The 22,595-nt window shown below is 48.6% G+C and overlaps 1 protein-coding gene across 3 annotated transcripts in view; it reads left to right on the top strand.

The window, feature by feature from the left end:
* CACNA1G (calcium voltage-gated channel subunit alpha1 G) overlaps positions 1–22,595 on the top strand; it is a 143,004-nt gene that overhangs the window by 59,151 nt on the left and 61,258 nt on the right. For all 3 annotated transcript variants that reach the window (XM_066331921.1, XM_066331922.1, XM_066331923.1), the window contains exons 7-14: positions 232–324; positions 1,929–2,739; positions 2,827–2,871; positions 4,211–4,575; positions 19,165–19,316; positions 19,858–20,043; positions 21,163–21,277; positions 21,958–22,113. In XM_066331921.1, the coding sequence (XP_066188018.1) occupies positions 232–324; positions 1,929–2,739; positions 2,827–2,871; positions 4,211–4,575; positions 19,165–19,316; positions 19,858–20,043; positions 21,163–21,277; positions 21,958–22,113 (1,923 nt within the window). The remainder of the gene's footprint in view (positions 1–231; positions 325–1,928; positions 2,740–2,826; positions 2,872–4,210; positions 4,576–19,164; positions 19,317–19,857; positions 20,044–21,162; positions 21,278–21,957; positions 22,114–22,595) is intronic.

Raw genomic sequence — 22,595 nt, 5'->3', positions numbered from 1 at the left:
ATGCACTAGTGGCCCTTAAGTCCAGCTGAAAAAGGGCTGGAGTCAGCCTAGGCAGCTCGTAATGTGGCTGTTGGCATTGGGAGGAGGAAGAGCTGACTCCTCAGCATCTTGTACTGCACCAAGACACCTCCAATGGGGTGTCAGACATGACCCAGACAGAAGAAACATTGCCTGTGCATTTTGTTGTAACTGAGCCTTGAGGAGTTTGTTTTCCCTTCCTGTCTCCACCAGGTGATCACGCTGGAAGGCTGGGTGGACATCATGTACTTTGTCATGGATGCCCACTCCTTCTACAACTTCATCTACTTCATCCTCCTGATCATTGTGAGTGGCCTTAGGGGAGTAGGGGAGGTTCCTCCTGGCATTTGGAGAGAGCATAGTGCAGTCACCTAGAGGAACAGGGCAGAAGATGCAGTGAATATAAAAGCTGAAGTAGCAACCAGCCAGCTGGGAGAAACACAGATTCCCTACGGAATTGTGATGCAGCTGCATTTTGCTGCAAACACGAGGAAGGAAAGAAAGATGTGCTCAAGTGGTGGTAGATACATTTCTGTTGTTGCTGTTGCTTCTACTACTACTTCTTTCCTTGTTCTCCAAGCTTCTCTCTGTTGCTTGCCACCTTGAATTTAAGTTTTAAAGCAGGCAAATTTCACCTGGTCAGTTTCTGAGTGCCAGAAAGGGGAAAGGCTGCCCAAAAATTCCTCCACATTGAAGAACCCATCTGGCTGGATCCTTAGTGCAGTAGGGATGTTTCAGGAGAACAGTCCCAAACTTCAGAGAGCATGTTTAGAAAGGAGGGAAGAGATTACTGCCCACAGCCCACCCACACTTCACAACATCATCTGAGACCACCCACAAAGGACCCAACAAAAGCTTTCTATGGGGTGGGCTCCATGGTGGGCTTCATCTATGCAAGCAGAATTATCTACAGTGACTGGCTGAGCTCGTTGTCTAGACTCCCTTTATCATGAAGAGAAAAAAATAGGTGCTTTAAGGGGGGTGATTCATCTCCTCTGAAGGTAGACATCCAAAATAAATTAGATGCATTGCAGACTTGATGCGCCTATTTCTCTCTTGACTCTAATCATTAGATTAGAGTCTGATCATTAGGTGCCTCACTCAGATGTAGCTAAGTGAGATGAGTCCTTGTCTTGCTACACAATTGGTCTAAGTCCAGAAAAATGGCTGCACATTGTCAGTTAGGTCATTGTGGGGATTTCTGCTCCCCATCAAACCAGGATTGAAACCCTGACGAGAAAGCAGATGGTTGTTTAGTCCATGATGCTGTTTTTTTCTATTAGCTTCCCCAAGAAAGAAACAAACCCTTGCTCTCAGCCTCCCCAAGATGACGAAGAGGAAGAGCAAGCAGTACTTTTCCAGATGCCGTGCTAGTAATGTTAGCTGTGTGCAATAGCCTGTTAGCACGTCAGTAATTCCCTGTGATCCAGGCTGGGCTCTGCAAAAGGCAGAACCTCATGAAAGCCTGGTTGGAAAGAAAATCTCCAAGCTGTGGGTACAGGCTGCTGATGCCCTTGCGTAACAGTCACCCGAAAATCCCGTTAGCAGGGGAAAGTGATCTGCTCACAAGCTGCCCACACACTGGCAGAAAAAACCTGCTCCTATCAGGAAGGCTCAGTGCATTCATCGTAATGCCACTAATTGTGATAATTACAACTGCTGTCTGTGGAGAGAGGGAGAAAAACACCATCTTAAAAGAGCAAGAAATTTTTGTCATAATAATCTTCTCTCATCTTTGATGTCTGACGTCCTCCAAGGAGGGCTGGTGTGGGAGTCCCTGGGGCGGGAATTCGGGGGGTGAGTCAGCCTGGCCAGTGGTCCCACTGGGTGACACAGGTGGTGGGGTTGGCTGGGGTTTGCCCCCGCTCTCTGTGGGGTGCCACAGCCACACTGATGTCCTGTCCCCTTAGGTGGGCTCGTTCTTCATGATCAACCTGTGCCTGGTGGTTATAGCAACACAGTTCTCGGAGACAAAGCAGCGTGAGAGCCAGCTGATGAAGGAGCAGCGCGTGCGCTACCTGTCCAACGCCAGCACCCTTGCCAGTTTCTCAGAGCCGGGCAGCTGCTATGATGAGCTCCTCAAGTACCTGGTTTACATTGCCCGGAAAGGCAGCAAGCAGCTGGTGAAGGCCTACAGGGCAGCAGGCGTGAGGATGGGCTTTCTCAGCAGCCCCACGAGCAAGGCAGGGGCTGAGCGGCACGCCAGGAAGCGCCGCAGCAGGAAGAGATCCTCTGTGCACCACCTCATCCACCACCATCACCACCACCACCACCACTACCACCTGGGCAACGGGAACCTGCGAGCGCCCCGGGCCAGCCCGGAGATCAGTGATGTGGAGACCAGCTCCCTCCACAACGGGACCAACCGCCTGGTGCTCCCTCCCTCAGCACACAACTCGCTGGGGACCCCCAGTGCCTCTCCCAGCAACACCGAGTCCGTGCACAGCATCTACCACGCCGACTGCCACTTTGAGCCAGTGCGCTACCGCTCGTCCCTGACGCAGCCGAGCCTCGGCTTGCCGAGCCCAGAAGGGATCCCCAAGAACGTGGTGGGCAGCAAAGTGTACCCCACCGTGCACTCCAGCACCTCCCATGAGATGCTGAAAGAGAAGAACCTGGGGGAGGCAGCAGTGGGGGCTGGGAGCAGCACCTTGACCAGCCTCAACATCCCTCCTGGGCCGTACAGCACCATGCACAAGCTGCTGGAGACGCAGAGCACAGGTGAGCTGGGCTTGGATCTACATCTGGAGCTGCTTGCCAGAAATACAATTTTTGTCCTAATTTTTTTCTCTCTCTGAATTTTTGCAGGGTTCTTTTCAGTCCACGTTACAGAGAAAGGCGATGGTTTTCCAGGTGAGATGAACAGGAATCTTCTGACCTACCTAATGCCTCTTATAGCCAAATTTAGGAGAGAGGTTTCAACCTCCCAGACTTCATTGCTGCAATAATGCAAGGGATAGGAGGGTTTTCAGTGAATCCATTTTGTTTGCAATCCCCATCTTGTAGATTAGACGAGTACAAGAGAGCTGGAGAGGGACTTTGACAAGGACATGTAGTGACAGGAAGGAGGGAATGGCTTTAAACTTTGCAGAGGGTGGGTTTAAATTAAATGTTAGGACAAAATTCCATGATTTTGCTCCACTCCCAAACCAATTACAGGGAACACTTCCCAAATCATGTATTCCCAAAATCAGCTAGAGCTTGCAGATGGACACGTTCCAGATCCGAGTTCCATCACACCCCTGAGCACTGCATTGCTCTGCTCCTGTGGGACACAAGGCTCAGGGAGATTGAGTGTCTGCTCTGTGAATGCTCAAGGGCAATCACAGATGCTGAGTATTAAAAATCTGTGATTTGCTCAGGAAGCCTGTAAGAATCACACACTGAATGCATCTTTCTTGGATCACGGCTTTCCTATCTTCACTGCAAGACACTCTTTTGCCCTCCACATCTTGAAATTTGGGAGTTCAGGCCAGTCTAGTTCAAACACTCTCAGCCTCCAGGAGGTTTCTGTCCAAGCTTTCCCAGGCAGTCAGTGCCTTTTCCACACCACTGCAATCACATTGACCTTTCCAGCCAGAAGCCGTGCAGGGAAGAGACCAAGTCCTTCCCCCAGCCCAGCACTGACCAGAGACTGAGCACACAGAACTGGGTTCTGAGTTGGTTCAGCAGGGGGTTTGCACTCTCACTGCTGGGTGCTGCTGCACAGGAGTCAGGCACACATATTGTGTCTCTCCTCACAGTCAGCTAGTGGGAATTTTGGGGAATATCCCGCTGGTATTTCACACAGGAGACACCTGGCAGCTGCCACTGAGGCCAGCGTGTGGAGAGGGAAGCCAGTGGAGCATCAGCAGAGGAATGGGGAGGAAGGCTGCTAACAGTCCTTTCACTAATTACAGCCAGGAGCATGCCAGGACTGGGGGAACCCATCACTTCTCTCTGTAATGGCTGGAGATGTAATGAGGCGTGCTCAGGGTCCACGGCTCGGGTGATATCTGTCTGAGGGCAGCTCCATAAACAGAGAGAAGGCCTTTGGGGAGCTCAGGCTTTAACCCAGCAGAAGCCCTTTTCCATCAGGAAATGCATGTCCTCTCAGGGGTAAAGGCTTGGAGCTAACAGGAGGCGAGGGCTGCTTCCTATCGCCCCGTCCCAGCTGATGAGCTGCTCTTTCCCTGCTCTGCTGGCATTTCAGGTCCCTGCCAAAGCTCTTGCAAGATCTCCAGCCCCTGCACCAAGCTGGAAGGTGGCTCCTGCAGCCCTGAGAGCTGCCCTTACTGCCTGACGGCGCTGGCGGGCGAGGCCGAGCTGTCGGACAATGAGACCGCCGACTCAGACAGCGACGGCGTCTATGAGTTCACCCAGGACGCCCACTACAGTGACCAGCGGGACCCACAGAGGGGCAGAGCCCGGCCCAGGAGAGCCCACCTGGTGCTGGCCTTCTGGCACGTGGTGTGCGAGACCTTCCGCAAGATCGTGGACAGCAAATATTTTGGCCGTGGGATTATGGTGGCCATCCTCATCAACACGCTCAGCATGGGGATCGAGTACCACGAGCAGGTGAGTGCTGTCCTGGCAGCTCCCGTGCACAGGGGTTGTGGGTGGGGTTATGAGTCCAAATCCAGCTGCTGGAAGGATGGTTTGGGGTGAGAGACATTGGAATGCCCTGGGAAGGGTCACAGAATGGAATAAGGCAGGATTTTTCCTCAGAGCCTGCTTCCAGGTTGCAGCAATCACCTTGACTGGTGTGTGGCTATGTGAGCTCCTGCATCCCAGCCCTGCCAGGGATGATCAGCACCGTGCTGAGACCACTGTCCCCTGGGCAGCAGCAGGTAGTGCTGGGGTCTGTGGTGAGGGGACCAAGGAGAGGAGAGGTCAGCATGGGCCTGGCAGTGCTCGAGGTGCTGCTGGCAGCTGTGGGCTCTGTGGGCTCTGGGGTCAGTGCAGCTGCAGGCAGGGAACTCTATTCAATTGGACCTCCTTGGAAAGGAGGTACCAAATGGCTTTGCCTCCTCAGTGAATGCTCCAGCAGCAGCATGATGAGTTCAAAACAGGCTCATCACTGGCTATTCCTTCACTCAATTATCTAAGTCCTTGCAGGTAAGAGACTGCCTCTGCTCCAGCCTCTCACCACTTGTCACCTAGGAGGGCTTTCCTTGTATATAGTCATTAAGAAAAGGAGTTGCCATGCTTCTCTTGAAACATCTCCATGAGGATGACAAGAACTCTGCTTTCAGAGGCCTTGAATGCTGTTGCCTCACACGGGTTTTGTGGCTGCTGCTGGGGGCTGCCTGGCATGTTGCCCTTGATCCTGCCTCAAGCACAACGTGTCTTGGGGCTGCAGGTGCATGCTTCCTTTGGGGTGAAGAGTTTATGAGTGGGGATGCAGAGATGCTGCAAAACCTTGTTATAGACCTCTCCCAATCTTGAGAGCTCCCAGCACGTTGCTTCTCCCGGGATGTCAGAGCTCTGTGCTCCCAGAAAGACACAGCAGCGGTCTCGGCTGGGACCTCTTTGCATCTCAAGTCGAGATTCCACTTTTCTCCCTTCCTGGCATGTTTCATGTTTGCTGAGTTGTATGCAGAAGTGTTTCTCCCCTAGCTGCTGGTGGAAGCAGTGGTGGCTGCAGATCAACTCCCAGTTCTCCTGTCATCCTGTGGCATTAATGCCTCAGTGACCGAGCGCCAGGGAGACAGGGCTGTGCTCAATGTGTCCCTTCCAGCCAGCACCTTCCCCCTGATGCCCTGATGCAGTCTGGCTGGCTAAGTGTTGTTTTTAGTACACATTAAACAGTGATGCACTCCAAAATCCTGCTGGCTTCACCTTCATTTGCTGCCCTTGGTAGGAGCTCTGCGGGGAAGCTTGAGTGATTCCACCTTTATTAAATGATCTCGGGAAGATCATCTCCAAAGAAGCTGGGAGGAGGTGGTTCACAGAAACCAATAAACACTTATTTCTCCCTTGGCTGAAGGATGAAGGCAGATCCACGGTGCCTTTGCTGTGACTGCCCGAGGAGCAGATTGTCAAAGCTTGTTGCCCTTTACCAGGAGCATCTTTGGGAGATGCTGGTGTGGGCTCCCACCCGAGGGACCATCTGCGAATGGGGGCTGAGCAAGCTCCCATCATCAAACAGCCTAAGTGCAACACAACTCCTTAATTCTCTGCCTTGGGAAAAGTGGGACAGGAGGTTTCTGTTTTTTTCCCTGGCCAGTGGTGACTCCCAGCAAACATCTGGATGACAAGAGGCAGATTTTTTGCGTGGTTTTTGGGTAACAAGGGTGAAGGGAGCTGATAAGCGTGGGGGACTCCAGACACTGTAGGTGGTTGCTTTCTTTAATGGTATTTTGAAGCTACTACTGTTCCAGATTCCTTTCTCCCAGGCATTTGGAGGGAATGGCAGAACTTGTTTTTATTAGTTCATCTGCTCCAAGTGGCGGCAGAGAACAGAGAGGTGTTTCTTTGTAACCTCGGAAGGCTTAGAGTCGGCAATTTCATAATCTGACAGTTATGAGAGCAGGAATTAGAGAGGCAAAATGCTGGGCCAGGCCTTCCTGCAGAGATTATAAACACTGAAACATGCTTTTTTTTTTCTTTTAGAAGAGCTTTCCCTAAAAGTGTAAGTGATCAACCATGTCAAATTTATCTTTACTGACTGATGTTTGCAAAGATGTGAGGGTGCTTGAAGAGTAGTTGACTCCATGGCTTTCTATATTAAGCTCTCTGCTTATTTAGACAGTATTTACCTCTTGGGCTTTCCACATTCTGTCCTGGGCACAGTGGGTTATATTAGGGTAAATATTTTAAGGGCTTATTTTAGGGTGTCATGTCGAAACCTTGTGTTATTCAGCAGCCCCTTGGCAGAGGGGCTGCTCCTCTTTGAGAGGAAGGACAGGCTGGAGGCTACTCAAGAAGGAGGAGGCTTCTGCCCACCCATCTGACCCCAGCAATCCTGGGTGGGATTCAGCAGCTATGGGACCAGAGCACCACCAGAGCATCCTGGACTTCAAGGCAGGAGCTGGTGAGCTGAGATCCTCAATACAGTCAGGGAGATAAGTTTGCTCCTCTGGAGGTTTGACATCTCACCTTGGGACAGGCAGCCTGGAGGGACCTGAAACAACCTTTCAGTCCTTTGTTTAACAGATGTGGCGACCAGAGGAGGCCAGGTTGGGGTATTTAAGATGACAGTGGTTCTCTGAAGGCACACAAATGAGTGGCAATTGGGAGTGTGTGAAAACACTGGACCCCACCTCCTGCTGTTCATTTGTATTCACCCATCAGTCAACCTGGGCACACTGAGCACCCATGACCACGGCTGCTGGGTGAAGCTCCTCTTCCAACCCAACTCTTTTCCATAGGCCACCTTCCACAGTAAATTGTCACCACACATTTTGCCATCACATGGCTGGGGCTTCAAGAGCCGGGTTTCCTCCTCTAAGCTCTTTCTGACCTGAGCTGACTGACTTTCTCACTCAGCACCAGCTTGTTTCCACGTGGCTCCTGCACATGCCTGAGCTGTAGGTACACCTGACTGGGTGTAATTCTGTGTTTCCTCCCCACCCCACCCATCCAGCTCCAACTCCTCCTGTTCCCCTGACTCTAGGTGCAGTGGGAGGGAGGCAGCACAGTGTGAGGTGCTCCCAGCACTCGCCACGCCGCGGCTCCTGGGCAGCAGTGTGAAATTTTCCACCAGGGAAATGACAACCAGATTGCCACGTATTATTAATGTGGCTGCTAAATAGCTTGTTTTTCTACAGAGATGAAGCAAAATGCAGGTAGAAACTATTAGCTTTGGGTAGAGGAATATAAATGTGATTTAAAGGCAGACTCGGGGGGATTTTAAATACACTGTTGAACCAATTGACTGATTTGCCTTGGGGAAGCTGAGCCTCTGCAGCACTGCGGGTTCAGACACCTGGAGCTTTGCAAAAGATTGTTCTGCCATAGAGCAGGAGTAAAATGTGCTGCTAAACCAGAGGGTTTCTGTGCTGCTTTCCCCCCAGCCCTGGCTGTAAGTCAGGCTCTGTTCCATAATGTGCTGCTTTTATTTTCCTTTTTTTCCTCCAAGTCCTTCCTTGGAGTGAAAAGCAAAGGCTTTAGTATGAGGCGTGATGCTGGACTCCTCAGCAGGGGAAAGAATTCGGCAAGGGCTTCCTCGAGGAAGGGCTTTGGGGTTTTGTTTTTGTTTTTAAAATCTGGTTCATATTGAGCTTCCTGACTGTTCCGAGTTTCCTTGTCTGAACTCGCATTGTATGAACTGTATCTTACATATTCATTTGTTTAAATAGCACTTGAATTTCAGCCGCCGTCTCTGCGGTGTTTTGCCATTGTTAACATAACAAGAAAGAGACTGGAGAGTCCTTCACTGGCCTCCCCAAAGCTGCAACGGGTTCAAATCCCTGCCTGGGTCTTGTGTGGAGTCGCATCTATATTGATCCAAAACCCTGGTGTCTCTGAAAGAAGGAAGAAAGAATTGGTTCAGACCTGTGGGGAGCCTTTTGTTAATTTTTTAGAGCATATCGGAGAGGTGACGAGGGGGAATGACTCTCTGGGACAGCATCCAAACAGAAAAGCTCATTATCCAGAGGAGGAAGTTTTTCAAGGTAAGGGGATAAGGACATCCCCCAGCACGACTGCAGCCAGTGGAGGGCCCCCAGCTGCATGTTGTAGGGATCCACAAAGCCACAGTGCCCCAAGCCAAGGTGGGCAGACTCCTGCAGGATACAGGAGCAGCCTAAGCCCATGGCAGTACCTCCAGCTGAATTCCTGGTGCATCCTGCTGCAGGGGAGAGAGCAGGGTACAGATGATGTAGACTTGTCACTGGTAACATTACGATCTAATAGCTGCTGCAGCCTGGAAATATCAACCATCTGCCAAGGAGTCAAAGGAAACCTTGCTGGCAAAATGCATTAAAGTGTCTATTTATGTAAACAGTCAAGGCTTGAGAACAGAAGGGTTGTCTTAATCAGCATCACAGAACATGAAATTTTTAGGTATCCAGGATGATGGAGAGGGGAGGTGAAGGGTTAGAAAACCTGCCAGCATCAAGCAACCATTAGGCTGCAGGTTCAAGCATTAATAATAGTCACTCAAATAGTATTTATGTACTTCTGCTTCTGCCTGAATTCAGTGTGCAGGGAAGAAGGTAACTGGAAATTATTAGTTGTCATGACACCCACTGATTGATTTCTCCATGTGGGAGGAAAATCAGATTGTTCCTTGGAGAAATGGTGCAAGGGAACTGGGCAGTGGGGATGTAAGAGGCTGGCGCCCAGATCTCAGGGTACCAAGGGTGCTTGGTGTCCAAAATTCTGGGTAGACTGGAGAGTAGCAGGTCTGGATCCCCACATGAGCACTGCCTTGAAAGACAAGGGATGAGACGTACTTTGCTCCCAGGACTTGGAGGTCCAAAGCATCCCAATTTCCACCAGTTTCAAGCCCAGCTGAATGTTTTGCTGCTGGTGAATGGCAGCTGCAGATTTGTCAAGTGTCTGGAGGCAGCTCCTTTGACCATCCCTGTGTACAAAAATGAGATCTTGCTCAGTGCTCGTTCACCTCCTGAGGAGGCTGTGGGAGATCTGGGGATTGGTTGCAGCTCACCCTTGTCTGGCTGCATAGGGCAGCCGTGGACAACACCCTGTGTCCCTTCCAGCCTCTGTGGCTCCATGCCAGGTCAATCCAGGGCACACATATTTTTGCTTCTTTGATGTGCATGGATTTGTGTCGGGTCTCCAGGTCAGGAAGGAAGGGAATCCTTTTGTTTTGTAAAATATTTTTGGTATCTCTTGCATCTCTTCTGAGTTGTTTCCTGGGAATGCAGGGACTCAAAGACCTGTCCCATGTCCAGGCAGCCACTGGTGCTGCACCAGGGGCTCTCTGCATCACACACTGGTGCAAACTGGTGCTGTACCCCTTAACCCTGTAGCCCAGCTGTCTCACTCCAGCCGAATGGTACAGACCAGCTCTGTGGTGAAATTTCTCATTTGATCCTTCCCCGTGTGAGTCTGATTCATTAGGCTTTGTTTTAGAAGGGCGCTTACACAGACGTGTGCATCCCTGAGTCAATGAAACAGCCTTTCCTTGGAAAACCTTCATCTGCCCTGGGCTCTTCCCAGGGCTCACAAGGCCTCGTAGTCATGCACTGTCTTCTCTTCCTCGAGGTATCTCCACTTCCACTCGGGTGCACATCCCACATCTCTATTTAACTTCATTACACATCTCTCCAGCCCTGTGCCAGCTGCTCTTAGCCAAGCAATCAAAGCCTTGGCAGCTCAGCGAGGCTTTTCCCTCCCTCGGTGCCTGCTGGCTTTGCCGATGGAGGGCTTGGAGCTGCTGTCAGCACAATTCCTCGACACTCCAGGTGCAAGGGGCACTCCCACGGCAGGAAAATGAGGTGCCCTATGGGCCTGCACACACTGTATTCAATTAATTCCTGCTTACCCAGAAATTACTCTTATTAATGGCTTGTTGGTGGAGACTGGAGGAGTCAACGCTAATGGAAGTCATTGGAGCTGTTAATGGCTAGGATCACCGACTTCAAAACCAGCTCTCTATTTGTTATTGGGGGTAATTCTGTTTATGGACCTCGGGGATTCTTCTGCTTCTCGGGGATTGGACGGGTTTATGAGGTCTTGTAGGAACTCGCATGTTTTAATTGACTCACTTGTGAAGCTCTTCCAGGGGTAACAAATGCCATGGTCCTCTTAGTCATTAAAAAATGGGCTGTGCCTACAAAGCAGACTTTATCCTGGTTCTGGAGACTGAATTATTTAAAAATCAAATGAGATTTCATGCAACTGTAAAGGTTATTTTTTTTATCAGATAAATCAATTCTCTGCATGCTTTAGGGATGAGCCTATATAGCTTCCTCAACACCTGCTAAAGTTTTCTTCAGCTCCTTGGTTGGGGAACCATAAGTGTCAATCCTTTCCTGTTAATTTAGTTCAGAGGCTGGAAATACTCGGGCTGCCTTAGATCCTATCATTACAGCTGTTGTTTCAGCTGCCATCCATACTGCCGTGTTATCTCTGCACAGGCAGCATTGAGAAGAGACTGCAGCTTGGTGAAATGGGAAAATGATGTGTGCTTCCAAAACTTGCTTCATCCCTGTGTGTAGGAAAAAATCGCTGCTCTCTGCAGATAGCCAGGCATTCCTTTCTGTTCTTTCTTTGATTATTGTGGTTGTTCCCCTTGGGTGGGAGCCAGGAAATTCAGCTAGAGCATCTGGAGCACCCTTAGCTTGCACCACAAATGCTTTCATCTGTAAGCACTGGTGTTTTCCCAGGGATCAGTCCATATATTTCCTCAGTTCTCCTGGTAGAGGTTTGTCCCAATGCTGTTGGCAGCCATGACTCTGCCCTGCTGCCACTCCTGTCCCTCATAGAGCCCAATTTCTACCCTGCTCAGCCCCCAGCAGGAGCAGGGGCAGGAGCCAAGTGCTTTTTCCCTCTTCTCTGCTGGATTTCAGCTCTTTGTTATAATTGGGTTTTTGCTGATGTTATGAAATGAGCGACTTTTCCCCCATGGATGTCTGTCAGCATTAGAGATAGTGTTACCAGCATCAGAAACCCAGGTTCAGCAGAACTGTGCAGGAGCTCTACAGTGACAGTGTTTTTCTTTCCCTCTTTTTATTTCCTCCCTCCCCCTGGTCCCTTCTCAAGTACTAATGGGGAGATAAGTTTCAAACTTGGTTTAGATTAACCAGAAATAGAGGGCTTTAAATCTCAAGTACTTACAAGGTGTGACCAAGTGGAAATGCAGCTTTTGTTCAGCTTAAGCTCCTTCGAAACCTGGGCAGAGGGATGAGCTGGTTCATGTTTTTCTTGCATTTTCTGGGATAATATTCATCCAGAAATCTCAAGCAGAGAGAGATAAGGAGTTCAGGCAAGAATATCTGCTGTGCCTCCTGAGAGTGATAAAGAGAACCCAGCTGCAGAACTTGGTGGAGGACAGTGTGGGCTGCAGGTCCTGTTTATGGGTCCAGGCAGCCATGGTTCATGGTAGGTCCCTTCAGGGCGAGTTGATGAAATTCTCCATCAAATTTGAGCCTCATCCCCTCATTTGCACCCCACTCTCAAGGTGGACAGGAGGTGACTGGGACTCAGCCCCATATGGGCAATTGGGGCCAGGGAATTCAGGTTTTTGCCATGGTTCCTCAACAAAGATGTGCTGCAGAGGAATGTCTTACACCAGGAGGTTCCATGTCCACAGGACTCAGCTCCTTCTTTCTCTGCAGATGTGGGGTGGGAAGGGACACTTGTTGGTTGGAATGGGGAAGGCTGGGTGGAAGACAAGGAGATTAGCATAAGTGGCAGAAGAGGAATCCCTCCTGTGCAGACAGCTCTGATTTCTCCTAAATGAAAGCTGCTTTCCTCCCTTTCTTACAGCATTACTTGCTGTGGCATGAAATATTCAGCCTCCATTCAGCCCGTAAAAAAAAATCCTTCTTTTCCATACAGTGAAGGGATGTAACTGGACTTGTTCACTTGTGTGTCAAAGTCATTTCCTTATAATAAATGCATATAAATCCTGAACATCCCAGCAGTCTTCCTCCAGCCCACTGAGCAGCGAGCACACTGCTCTTTTCCATGTCTCCAGCCCCAGGAGGAGCAGAGCAAAACCTGCTACTTTCTGAATTGTTTTCTTTAACCAGTTTGGTAAGGAAGCCTGTCAGACCCCCATTAAGCATGGCTCAGGTTTGCTCTGCTAGACACAGGACAATAGTTAAAGCCTGATACCTTTTAAGGAGCCCCAAAGACAATGAATGTCACTTCTGAAAATTGTGTGGATTGAGTTTCTATTTATAAAGTCACAAGCAGCTCTGGAGCCAACAGGAGCTGTATTTACTGAAGGGAACCAAACTGGTATTTTGGATGGTCATGGCTCCGTGGGTGCACTGATACAGGGGGATTAACGTGGATGTAATGGGGGCAGTGCATGGGGAAGGCTTGTGAGCTGAGTGAGGACACAGCTATGAGCTATCAGTCATGGGGAACTGAGTGTGGAAGAGGGCAAAGGACGGACACCTCGTTTTGTTAATTAAGAGCTTCTTATGTTTGTCAGAATTTTGTGCATTTTGCCCCAGGACTCGTGGTCTGGCTCCTGTTTCAGGGTGAGCCTGGTGTGTTTCTGCACCCACGTGGAGGGTGGAGAGGGTCTTAACAGAACAGTGTTAAGTTGAAAATCCTATCTTTGTGTGACCCATTTGATTTTCTTTCTTATGTATATATATTAGAAATCTGCAAGTGATGAGTCAGTGAAATGTTGTTGGTGTTTCCTGTGAAATAGCTGAAGTCGCTATTTTCTTTCTGTGTTATTTTTCTAGTTGCCATGGCAATGCTTTCAGAAAGGTCTTATTCTTGCAGCAGTTTGAATGGGTTAGAAGTTTTCACGGTCCTCTGGATCATCTCACAGAAGCAGAGCAATATCTCAAAGGTATCCCTTGGGATCAGGAGGGATCTGCCTCCTGGCTGGTCGTCCCATCCCTCTCTCTGTGCTGTGGCAAGACAGAGGGGTTTTTCTGTTTCAGTGTTAGCAAGACAGAGAGGAAAAACCCTGGGGGTGCTTCTGTTCTTTTGTGTTGGCATCCCAGGAGCAGAGGCTGGACAGGACCAGGCTTGGCTGCAGCCAGGAGCTTGTTGTCTGGGCAAGAGGGGTGTGAGATGGATGGGTCTGTGCCAGCCATACCCACAGCGCTGGGTGCAGGTCTGATGATGATGATGATGATAAGGACCCTGTGCACTAAATGGGTCACAGCTAGAGGAAGGCAGGAGTTGGAAGCCTTGTAAGCTCTGGGCACTGTCTGCTGGGTCACTTGGTTGCACTTCATCCAGCAGCAGGGCTTGTTTTTCAGAAATAGGGGAACACAGACGCCAGGGATTGCGTGGCCCCAGCTCCTGTCCTCACCTTCCCTGCTCAGTGCTCACAGCCTCTGTTGCTCAGCAGACACCTTGGAGCCCTGTGTGCAGGGAGATGGGGCATGTCGCCACATGGAAATGGAGTGTGTTCTGCCATTGGAGAGCTCATTCACGAGCTTCTACTCAGCTTTAAAAATAGGGGAAGGGAAAGAAAGAAGTGCATTACAGCCTATTTCTGAATGCTGAGAAAGGGCACGGTGCTGGTCCAGCTCTGAGATACCTTATGAGGCACTCTGGGGACATTGTCTCTTGCTTCCTCCCATCCTGCCCTGCTTGGTGCTGGACAGCCCTGCCTGAATCCTCCAGGCACAGGGTGAGACCATGCCCTCCTGGCTGCCATCCTTGCCCCTTGGCAGCCAGGGTCAGCTCTGGGTGGGTGCCCAGGGCTTGCATCCTCCCACTGCCCCAGTGCTGCTCAGTGTTTTCTGAGTGGCACTGCCCCGTCTGCTCTGATTTCATGTGCTGCCACAACTTGTCAATGTGCTGTTTGGTGTATCAACAAATCGACACGACACAACCAGAGAGTTAACAGGGCATGATTTATCCAGGATAACACATCTGTGTGTCCAGCAAGGCGAGATGTCCTGGAAACAAAATTCAGTATTTACTGAGGGCTCATCAGCAGAGCTGGTGTTTTGTACCACAGTTGAATTCCACTTGGATCTCACTCTTTCTGGGTGTTGCTCATTTAATCATAGGATGCTTTCCTTTTAATTAGGCACTGCTGCTACTGATGAGAGAATTAGCAGATTCTTCTTTTAATGGAGAAGCTGAGGCTGTGGCAGCTGTGCTGTAATGGGGGTGGTGGGCAGAGGCTTTGTGCTGCATAGAAACCCCAGGCTCTGCACCTCAGTTTCTGCTTCCTGAAAAATGTCCTTTTTAGGGTGGTCCTGGAGGTTTGGTTTTTTTTCCCTCACAATATACCATTTAGTTGAAGGATGTTCCTTCCTCCAGCTGCTGTGTTGTGGCCCTTGGAGAGAAAATCTGAGTGATTTTTCCAGCTCTTTTCCTCCCAGGCCAGTGAAGATCCATGGAGCTGGTTGTGTGCCAGGAGTCAGTGACTCTCTCTAGAACTGGTTGATAGTGTTTTGATTAGACAGTTATTGTCAGAAAATGGCAGTTTATCACATTTGAAGCTGTTTGGGGGAGAGGAGCAGTTTCAATGAACTGGCTTCAAAATACTTCCCAACTTTGTTGGAATATGTTGTCTGAGGTGTTTGAAATGTCCATTTGGACAATTAGGGAACAAAAAGTTCCGTGTTCTTTTCCAAGCTGGCTTTTATTTATGGTTTTTCATTTTGGTTGATTTACTGTCCAGAGCAAAAGGATGAAGGAATGGGGACTGAAATTGAGGGAAGAACCTCAAAGATTATGTGCACTGTGTTAGAGTTTCCCAAGTCTGAAATTCTGAATTTTGTTTGGGATGAGATGATAATTTCAATTCTCATTGGAGAGAAAGTCACATTCCTGCTGCACTGTAATGATGTCTCAGGAAAGAGGTCTCAGACATATTTGTGATTTCTCTAGGGTAGAAGCATCTTATAAAAAAATCTTATTATCTATATACATCTGTAGCTGAATGAAAATCCCATAGCTGGCATTCTATGAAGAGTCTGAATCCCCACTGCCTGGCTGAAATTCCCCAGGGCAGATCATGATCACAGCCCCCCTCTCTTGGTACAGATAAATCCCAGTGGTGCTCATGGCAGGGGTGCCCCATGGACCAGCTGTGTCCCTTGAAAGGGATGATGAGCTGCTTCAGGGCACTCATGAGCTGCCCTGGGGATCCCTGAGTGGGACTGAGGGTCTTGGGGGGATGCCCTGCTTCACTGTGAAATCCCCCAAGTAATTTACATTGCCTCATGTCAACTCTTTAGGGGTGTGTATTTTCCCAGAGCAAAATAACTCAGCCCATTTCAGCCAGGTCAGAGTGGGGTGTGCTTCCCCCAGCAGAGCTCCAGGCTGCTCTGGATCTGCTCTTCTCCTGCATGGATGAAATGAAAGTTTTCCCTTTCTCTTTCAATCTAGTTTTGCCAATTGTCTTAGACTTTTGGATCTTAATTCTCGCCTCTGGTTCAGAAGTTCCCACTCTTCATTTTTATTATGTCTGCCCAGCGTCTCAGATATTAAAAACTGTTTCCTGCAAGAGAAGTGGAAAAGAGTGTGTGGAGGAGGAGGGGGGGGGGGGGGGGGGGACAGGCAGCTTTTTTGGGGTGGAGCAATGGGAGGCAGGTGGATTTGTTGCTGCTGTGTCAGCACAGGCTGACCCATAGTCCTCACAAGCCAATGCCAGGGCTATTTTGGGTGTTGGATATCTCCTGAATTGGGTGGTCAGGGAGGGAAATATCATGGCCCAGAGGGGTCACAGCCCTTCCAGTGTGTGCTGAGGATCCTGGGAGGGTTGCAATGTAAGTTCTGCCCCCCTCTGCCTCCCCACATCACCCAGCTATGCCCTGCCAGCTTGTTCCATCTGGATTTGCACATTCCAACAACATCTCTGACCAGAACGTGCCCATGAAATCCAAAGTTTCATTAATCTATGTTATTAACACATCATCCCTCCCAGGCCTGCTGGGTTTTCCATGTCAGGCCCCACGAGGAAGGGATGTTGTGGCTGCAGGAGGTGTTGGGTGTGGGGTTTAACTGGGTTGTGCCTGCAGGGACAGTTGGATTTGACAGTACTATTGCAGAGGGGGAACAGGGCAGGGAAATCAGCCTTCAGGGTCCAGGGTAGTGGTGCTGATGGATGAGAAGGAAAACTTCCAGGAACACATCTCCTTTCCGGCTGCATCACTGTGGTGCTGATAACAGCACAGTCTGCCTCGGCACTGGGGCACTCATGAATGAGTTGGCATTTTTGTGTGAGTAATGTAGAATTGTAGCTATTTCAAACTGTCCTGAGGTGCAGCTTGACATATAAGTTCTTGGCCTATTTATTACCCTGTGTCTGAGTGTTCCCATAGGTATTATGGCATTAAACCATGGCTGAATTTAATATTGGGAGCTGCAGCATTTGTGTTTTAGCTGTAGATCAGTGAGCAGGTGATTTGGGCTGTGTGAGTGGTGTGTTTGGCAAGCTCTAGCCAGGGGATCTGTTATTCAGCAAGGATGTTTGAGGTATAAATTGTGTTCAACACCTTTTTTTTTTTTTACTTTTTTTATTACATTTTCTTTTAAATGCTGCTGTTCCTTCCTATGCTGTTCTGTGTCATCACAAGCTCCTGCCAATATCTGTGCAAGTCCTCAGGGATTCACTGCCATGCTGAGATAACGTCACACCAATTTGGGTCCCCACCTACCCTCTAGCTGGGTTGGAGGAACTTGAGCTGCAAAGGCTGGGCCTCAGTTGTTTAACCCTTGGAAACAAAGATTTGAATGCTTGAATGGCTTTATCTGGGGTTTTTACCCACGTGTGTCTGTGAAGCCCTGGGTCACTGTAGTTTTTTGAGGCACTGAAGTGTGGCTGACCAAGTGTTGACCCTGCTCCTGAAGTCTCCACACTCTGGGCTGCCACGGTGTTGGGGTTGGGTCACCTCAAGTCAAACCCTACTGCCTGTGATGTGGTCTGGCAGCTCCTCATCTGTCATCAGAAGTTTTTTGGCCGATCATGAATGAGTTTCATTTCAGTGGAAGATGCAGTCAACTGCATGTGTTGCACACTGTCTTCTGCTCGTAGCGTGGCTGCTGTGAGCGTGCACATCTGGCCATAACCCACCGTGGTGATGGTCTGAGGTGTTGGAAATGTCCATTTGGACAATTAGGGAACAAAAAGTTCCGTGTTCTTTTCCAAGCTGGCTTTTATTTATGGTTTTTCATTTTGGTTGATTTACTGTCCAGAGCAAAAGGATGAAGGAATGGGGACTGAAATAGAGGGAAGAACCTCGAAGATTTTGTGCACTGTGTTAGTTTCCTAAGTCTGAAATTCTGAATTTTGTTTGGGATGAGATGATAATTTCAGCTCTCATTGGAGAGAAAATCACATTCCTGCTGCACTGTAATGATGTCTCAGGAAAGAGGTCTCAGACATATTTGTGATTTCTCTAGGGTAGAAGCCTCTTATAAAAAAATCTTATTATCTATACACATCTAAATATAATGCATCTAAAGCCACATGGCTGGTTACAAGTGGGCATTTGGACCAACCAGGGCCAATCTACCCCAGGGGAACCTGACCACTACTGTGTGTGAGGCGTTGGGTGAGCTGTGCCAGCCCCGTGCCACCTCAGTGCTGATGTGACCCCACTGCCACCTGCCAGCAGCGTGTCAGCCCCTGGCTTTAATGAAGCCTTTCGGCAGAAGCACACCGTGGCAGCCGTGTGCTGGGGTCAAACAGGGAGAAGGGATCTGATGTGTGGATTCTGTCTTTGCCTCTGACTGATCCCACACAGTTGGTCCACACACAGTTGAACCACCTCCGGGTTTTGTCTTCTGCCATATGTTTTCCGACAATGCGCACCCACTGCCGGGGAAAGCGCAGCGCCGGGCACTGTGGGGAGCCCGCTGGGAAACCTGCTAAAAAACCAGAAAAGGTACTAACTTAGGTCTAAAACTACCACGAGTCTGTCTGTTAAGTTTTTGGATTTTTTTTTTTTTTCATACCTCTGTTTTCAGATTGCCTGTGTGGAATGCCAACTTCCTCAGTTGCAGATTTAAGGCTGGCTAGCTGCCTGATAATGAGATTTTTATTTGGATTTTTTTATTATTATTATTATTTTTTTGTTGTTGTTGTTGTTTGAAGTAATAGAATTTTTTTTTTGAGCCATTCCAGTTATATCACCTCAGAATTCTGTTTTTGAAAAATCTCAGCTCAAATCTTTTGATGAGCTACTAAATAAAAAGAATAAAAAAGACAGGCCCTAAAGGGATATTTATGTGAGAAAATGGCCCAACTCTCCCTTCTGCATAAGGAGAATCAGTGTAGGGGTGTCAAAGCATCATGCCTCAGCACATGTCACTTCTGCCTAAACCTCCTGAGGTGGTACCAAAGCTCTGATTAATGTGAAGTCCATGTCCAGATTTACCTGCTCTATTCACAATGGACGTCTAAACCTTAAACACTCTGATAGTATTTTCCTTCCCTCTCCTGGGCTTTGAGTGAGCTATTGCCGTTTTCTCATCCCATCAGTAGCATCAGGATTCTCACACTTGCAGTACTGGGGCTTGTGTTTCCACGTGTGACTTTTGGATATGGAGCTGGCTGTTTGTTTTCTCAATTTCCTCCTCTTCTTTCCCCAGCCGGAGGAACTTACCAATGCCCTGGAGATCAGCAACATTGTCTTCACAAGCCTCTTTGCCCTGGAGATGCTGTTGAAAGTCCTTGTTTATGGTCCTTTTGGCTACATTAAGAATCCATACAACATCTTTGATGGGATCATTGTGGTGATTAGGTACAAACCTTGAGCTTTCTTTATGTGTGTTTCTCCTCATTTGGCTGTTTAATTAAACAGAAAGTAATGGAGAGTTGGCATAAATACCTTCCTGTGACACTTTACACTTCTCTCTGTAATTAATGCACTTAGGCATGATTGCTAATACATATCTTGGGATTATTTTACGGTCATTTTGGAGAGAGGCCCAACAGAAGGCTACCAGTCCTGATGTACTGGGACTGTCTGGGATCCAAATGACACAACAAGTGCCCGATTAAGTATCTCTGGTTTTTTGGCACATGCAAAGGCTGTAATTGCCCCTGTGGCTGCAGTCACTGATTTCCAGGCGTACTTTTGATAGTCAAGTGGGGCTGTGCTCTTTGCAAGCCTGGACAGAGTCCAGATCACCGCGGGCACCGGCAGTGCATCTCTGCCTACTTTGGTTCCCTCTTCTCTCTGAATTTCACCTTCCCTTTTCTGCATCTCCTCCACGCCTTTGCTGGAGGCAAAATTAGGCTTCATCCTGTCACCTTGCACTGACATTTTTTGTCCTCCTCAGTGTGTGGGAGATCGTGGGCCAGCAGGGCGGGGGGCTCTCGGTCCTGCGCACCTTTCGTCTCATGCGGGTGTTGAAGCTGGTCCGCTTCATGCCAGCGCTGCAGCGCCAGCTGGTCGTCCTGATGAAGACCATGGACAACGTGGCCACCTTCTGCATGTTGCTGATGCTCTTCATCTTCATCTTTAGGTGAGTGTTTCCGATTCCCTGCCCTGAGCTTGCTCTGGGTTTTTAGATGGGATCCCGTGGCGGGATGAGGAGGTGACAAAGTCCGGACCAGACCACAGCTGAGCTGAACGATCCCAGGAACAGCATTGATGGCTGGGGTTTGCTGCCCTAAATTCTCTCAGTTAGCCACAGGAGATGTTTGTCTTTGCAAAGTGGTTTACAAAGAAAATCTTTCAGGCTGGATGATTCCTTGACATCACCTCAAGACAGCAATCCAGTTACTTACCAACTATCAGAAAACCTGGTGCTAAAAATATTGCCAAGAAGCAGGTGATGTTCCTGAAGAAATGTCAGACATGGTGGTGCTTGTGCTTTTTCATGGCTTCATCTTCAGACAAGCAGAAATGCTAGAAACAGGGTTGGCGTAGCCCTGTATTTTTAGATTTTGGTCTAGATTTTGAGAAGAGCCTTTCTCCTTCTACAGCCAACTGTGGTGTTTGAGTAATGCAGGCACTGGGAAGGCTGAAGAGAGACAATGTCTTCCAGGGAATAATGTCTCTTCTTCCAGTAAGACTCCAAAACTGCCATTTTCAACCGTGGTGCTCAGCAGTGCTGTAAATAATTTGATTATTCAGGTTACTAGCAGAGAGCAGGGAAAAGCAGATTATTCTTTTAGTATCTATCCATAATGAAAGGTATTCTGTTCTTCTGTCAAAACTGAAAAAGCTGTTTTGAGTCCCCTGATATGTCTTATTCAGGCATTTCACAGAAACCCTTTTTGTCTTCTTAATTCAATTGAAGCATATTTTGCTGAAAATGTGTCATTGCAAAACAGAAAGTCAAAACATTTTGTTTAGAAAATGTTGAAAGACAATGTTTTGACTTAGAAAAAATGAAGCAGAAGAAAAACAAGGAGCAGACATACTTTTTTGGTTGAAACTCCTTGACAGATTTGACCTAAATTCACAACTGATCTGTGTGATCTCAAGGCATGTTTTTCAGTGAACAAAGACTCCGTCTTTTAAAAGAAAACATAAAAAGGAATTGCCCTGGTGAAATCAGGAGGTAGTCCCCCTGCTGTACGATCAGCGGTTTGTGTGGTGGTCCCATTGTTGAGCCCCTGCCTCCTGTCCTTTGCAGCATCCTGGGCATGCACCTCTTTGGCTGTAAGTTCGCTTCAGAGCGGGATGGTGACACTCTGCCTGACAGGAAGAACTTTGACTCCTTGCTCTGGGCCATCGTCACTGTTTTCCAGGTACAAAATGGAAAATGCCACAGCTGATGGGTGTTTGGAGGCTGCAAAGACTGGGGTTGGTTTCCAATGCATCTGACAGAGCTTAGTGAAGCTCCATGCCGTGGAAAGGAGATGACTCAAAACCACAAGTGCAGGTTTATGGGGGCTTTCAGACTGTTTTCCAGACTACATCAGAGTCCTGATGAGGAGGGGCTGCCAAGGCAGGGGGCTCTTGTGTTTGCAGGGTATGGACTGGGTAGGTGAAAGTAAATGTAGAGGGAAGGGATGGAAAGAAGGAGATCAGGACCACTTGCAGTGGTATTTCAACAAATAATGGAATCTGGTTTATAGCTGATCTGTGCAGTTTTTTGTTCTAGCAGCTCTGGGCCCTGTAACCCTGGGATCTGTGAAGGACTTTAAGTCATTCTGGCTGACCAAAGGAAAGGTCTGACCAGTGTGATGTTACCTTCCCTTATGGCTGTCCCGGGATGTGGGGGACAGGGCAGTTTGCACAGGGTCTTTGCTGGTGGTTGGGAATCACAGTCACTCTGGTCCTGTCTCTTCTCTGGCTCAGGAAGGATTTATCCTCTTGTGGTTACAGCTACAGTGGATAACCTAAAAGCAGGATGCTTGTCTGGCCTATCCAGAGTGTGGATACCCAGCATGCTATTCTCCATAGTCCTGATACCCTTCCTCTGCAGATTCTGACCCAGGAAGACTGGAACAAGGTCCTTTACAATGGCATGGCCTCCACCTCATCCTGGGCTGCTCTCTACTTCATCGCTCTCATGACCTTTGGAAATTACGTTCTCTTTAATCTGCTGGTGGCCATCCTGGTAGAGGGTTTCCAGACAGAGGTAATGTCCTTATGCTCATGCCTTTGCTTTCTTCTCAAGTTTTAGGGCCTCCAGATTCTGGAATCTGATTCCTGAGGTGGACAGAAATACCTTGACAGAAGTTGTATGGGGAAAAAAGTGGGGTAAAATATTAGGTCTTCTTATTTTTTTTCCTTCTTTTTTTTTTTGTTTCCATAGCCATGGTGCAATTTAATACTGCAAACCCTCTAAACGAAGGGCTTAAATGAAAAGCATTGTTAGCATTAATGCAGGAGTGGGAATAGAGGGGTGAGTCAGGCACTGCGGATGGGATCGCTGCTATGACAGTCTCTTTGAAGCAGTTTTCACTGTGTTTGTCATCCAGATTAAAGGCTCCTCCTGAAAACTTACACAGGCTGGTAAGAGATTAGTGACATGATTATATTTTTGATGGTATGCATTCGTGGAGCTCTTCCAGTTTCCAGCCCTGCAATGCTCTGATATTTTAAAGTACATGATTTCTG

The sequence above is a fragment of the Sylvia atricapilla genome, chromosome 18 (assembly GCF_009819655.1).
Source record: "Sylvia atricapilla isolate bSylAtr1 chromosome 18, bSylAtr1.pri, whole genome shotgun sequence".
NCBI classification, from domain to species: Eukaryota; Metazoa; Chordata; class Aves; order Passeriformes; family Sylviidae; genus Sylvia; species Sylvia atricapilla.
Note: the sequence above shows the minus strand (reverse complement) of the source record. Positions and strands in the feature narration are given on the sequence as shown.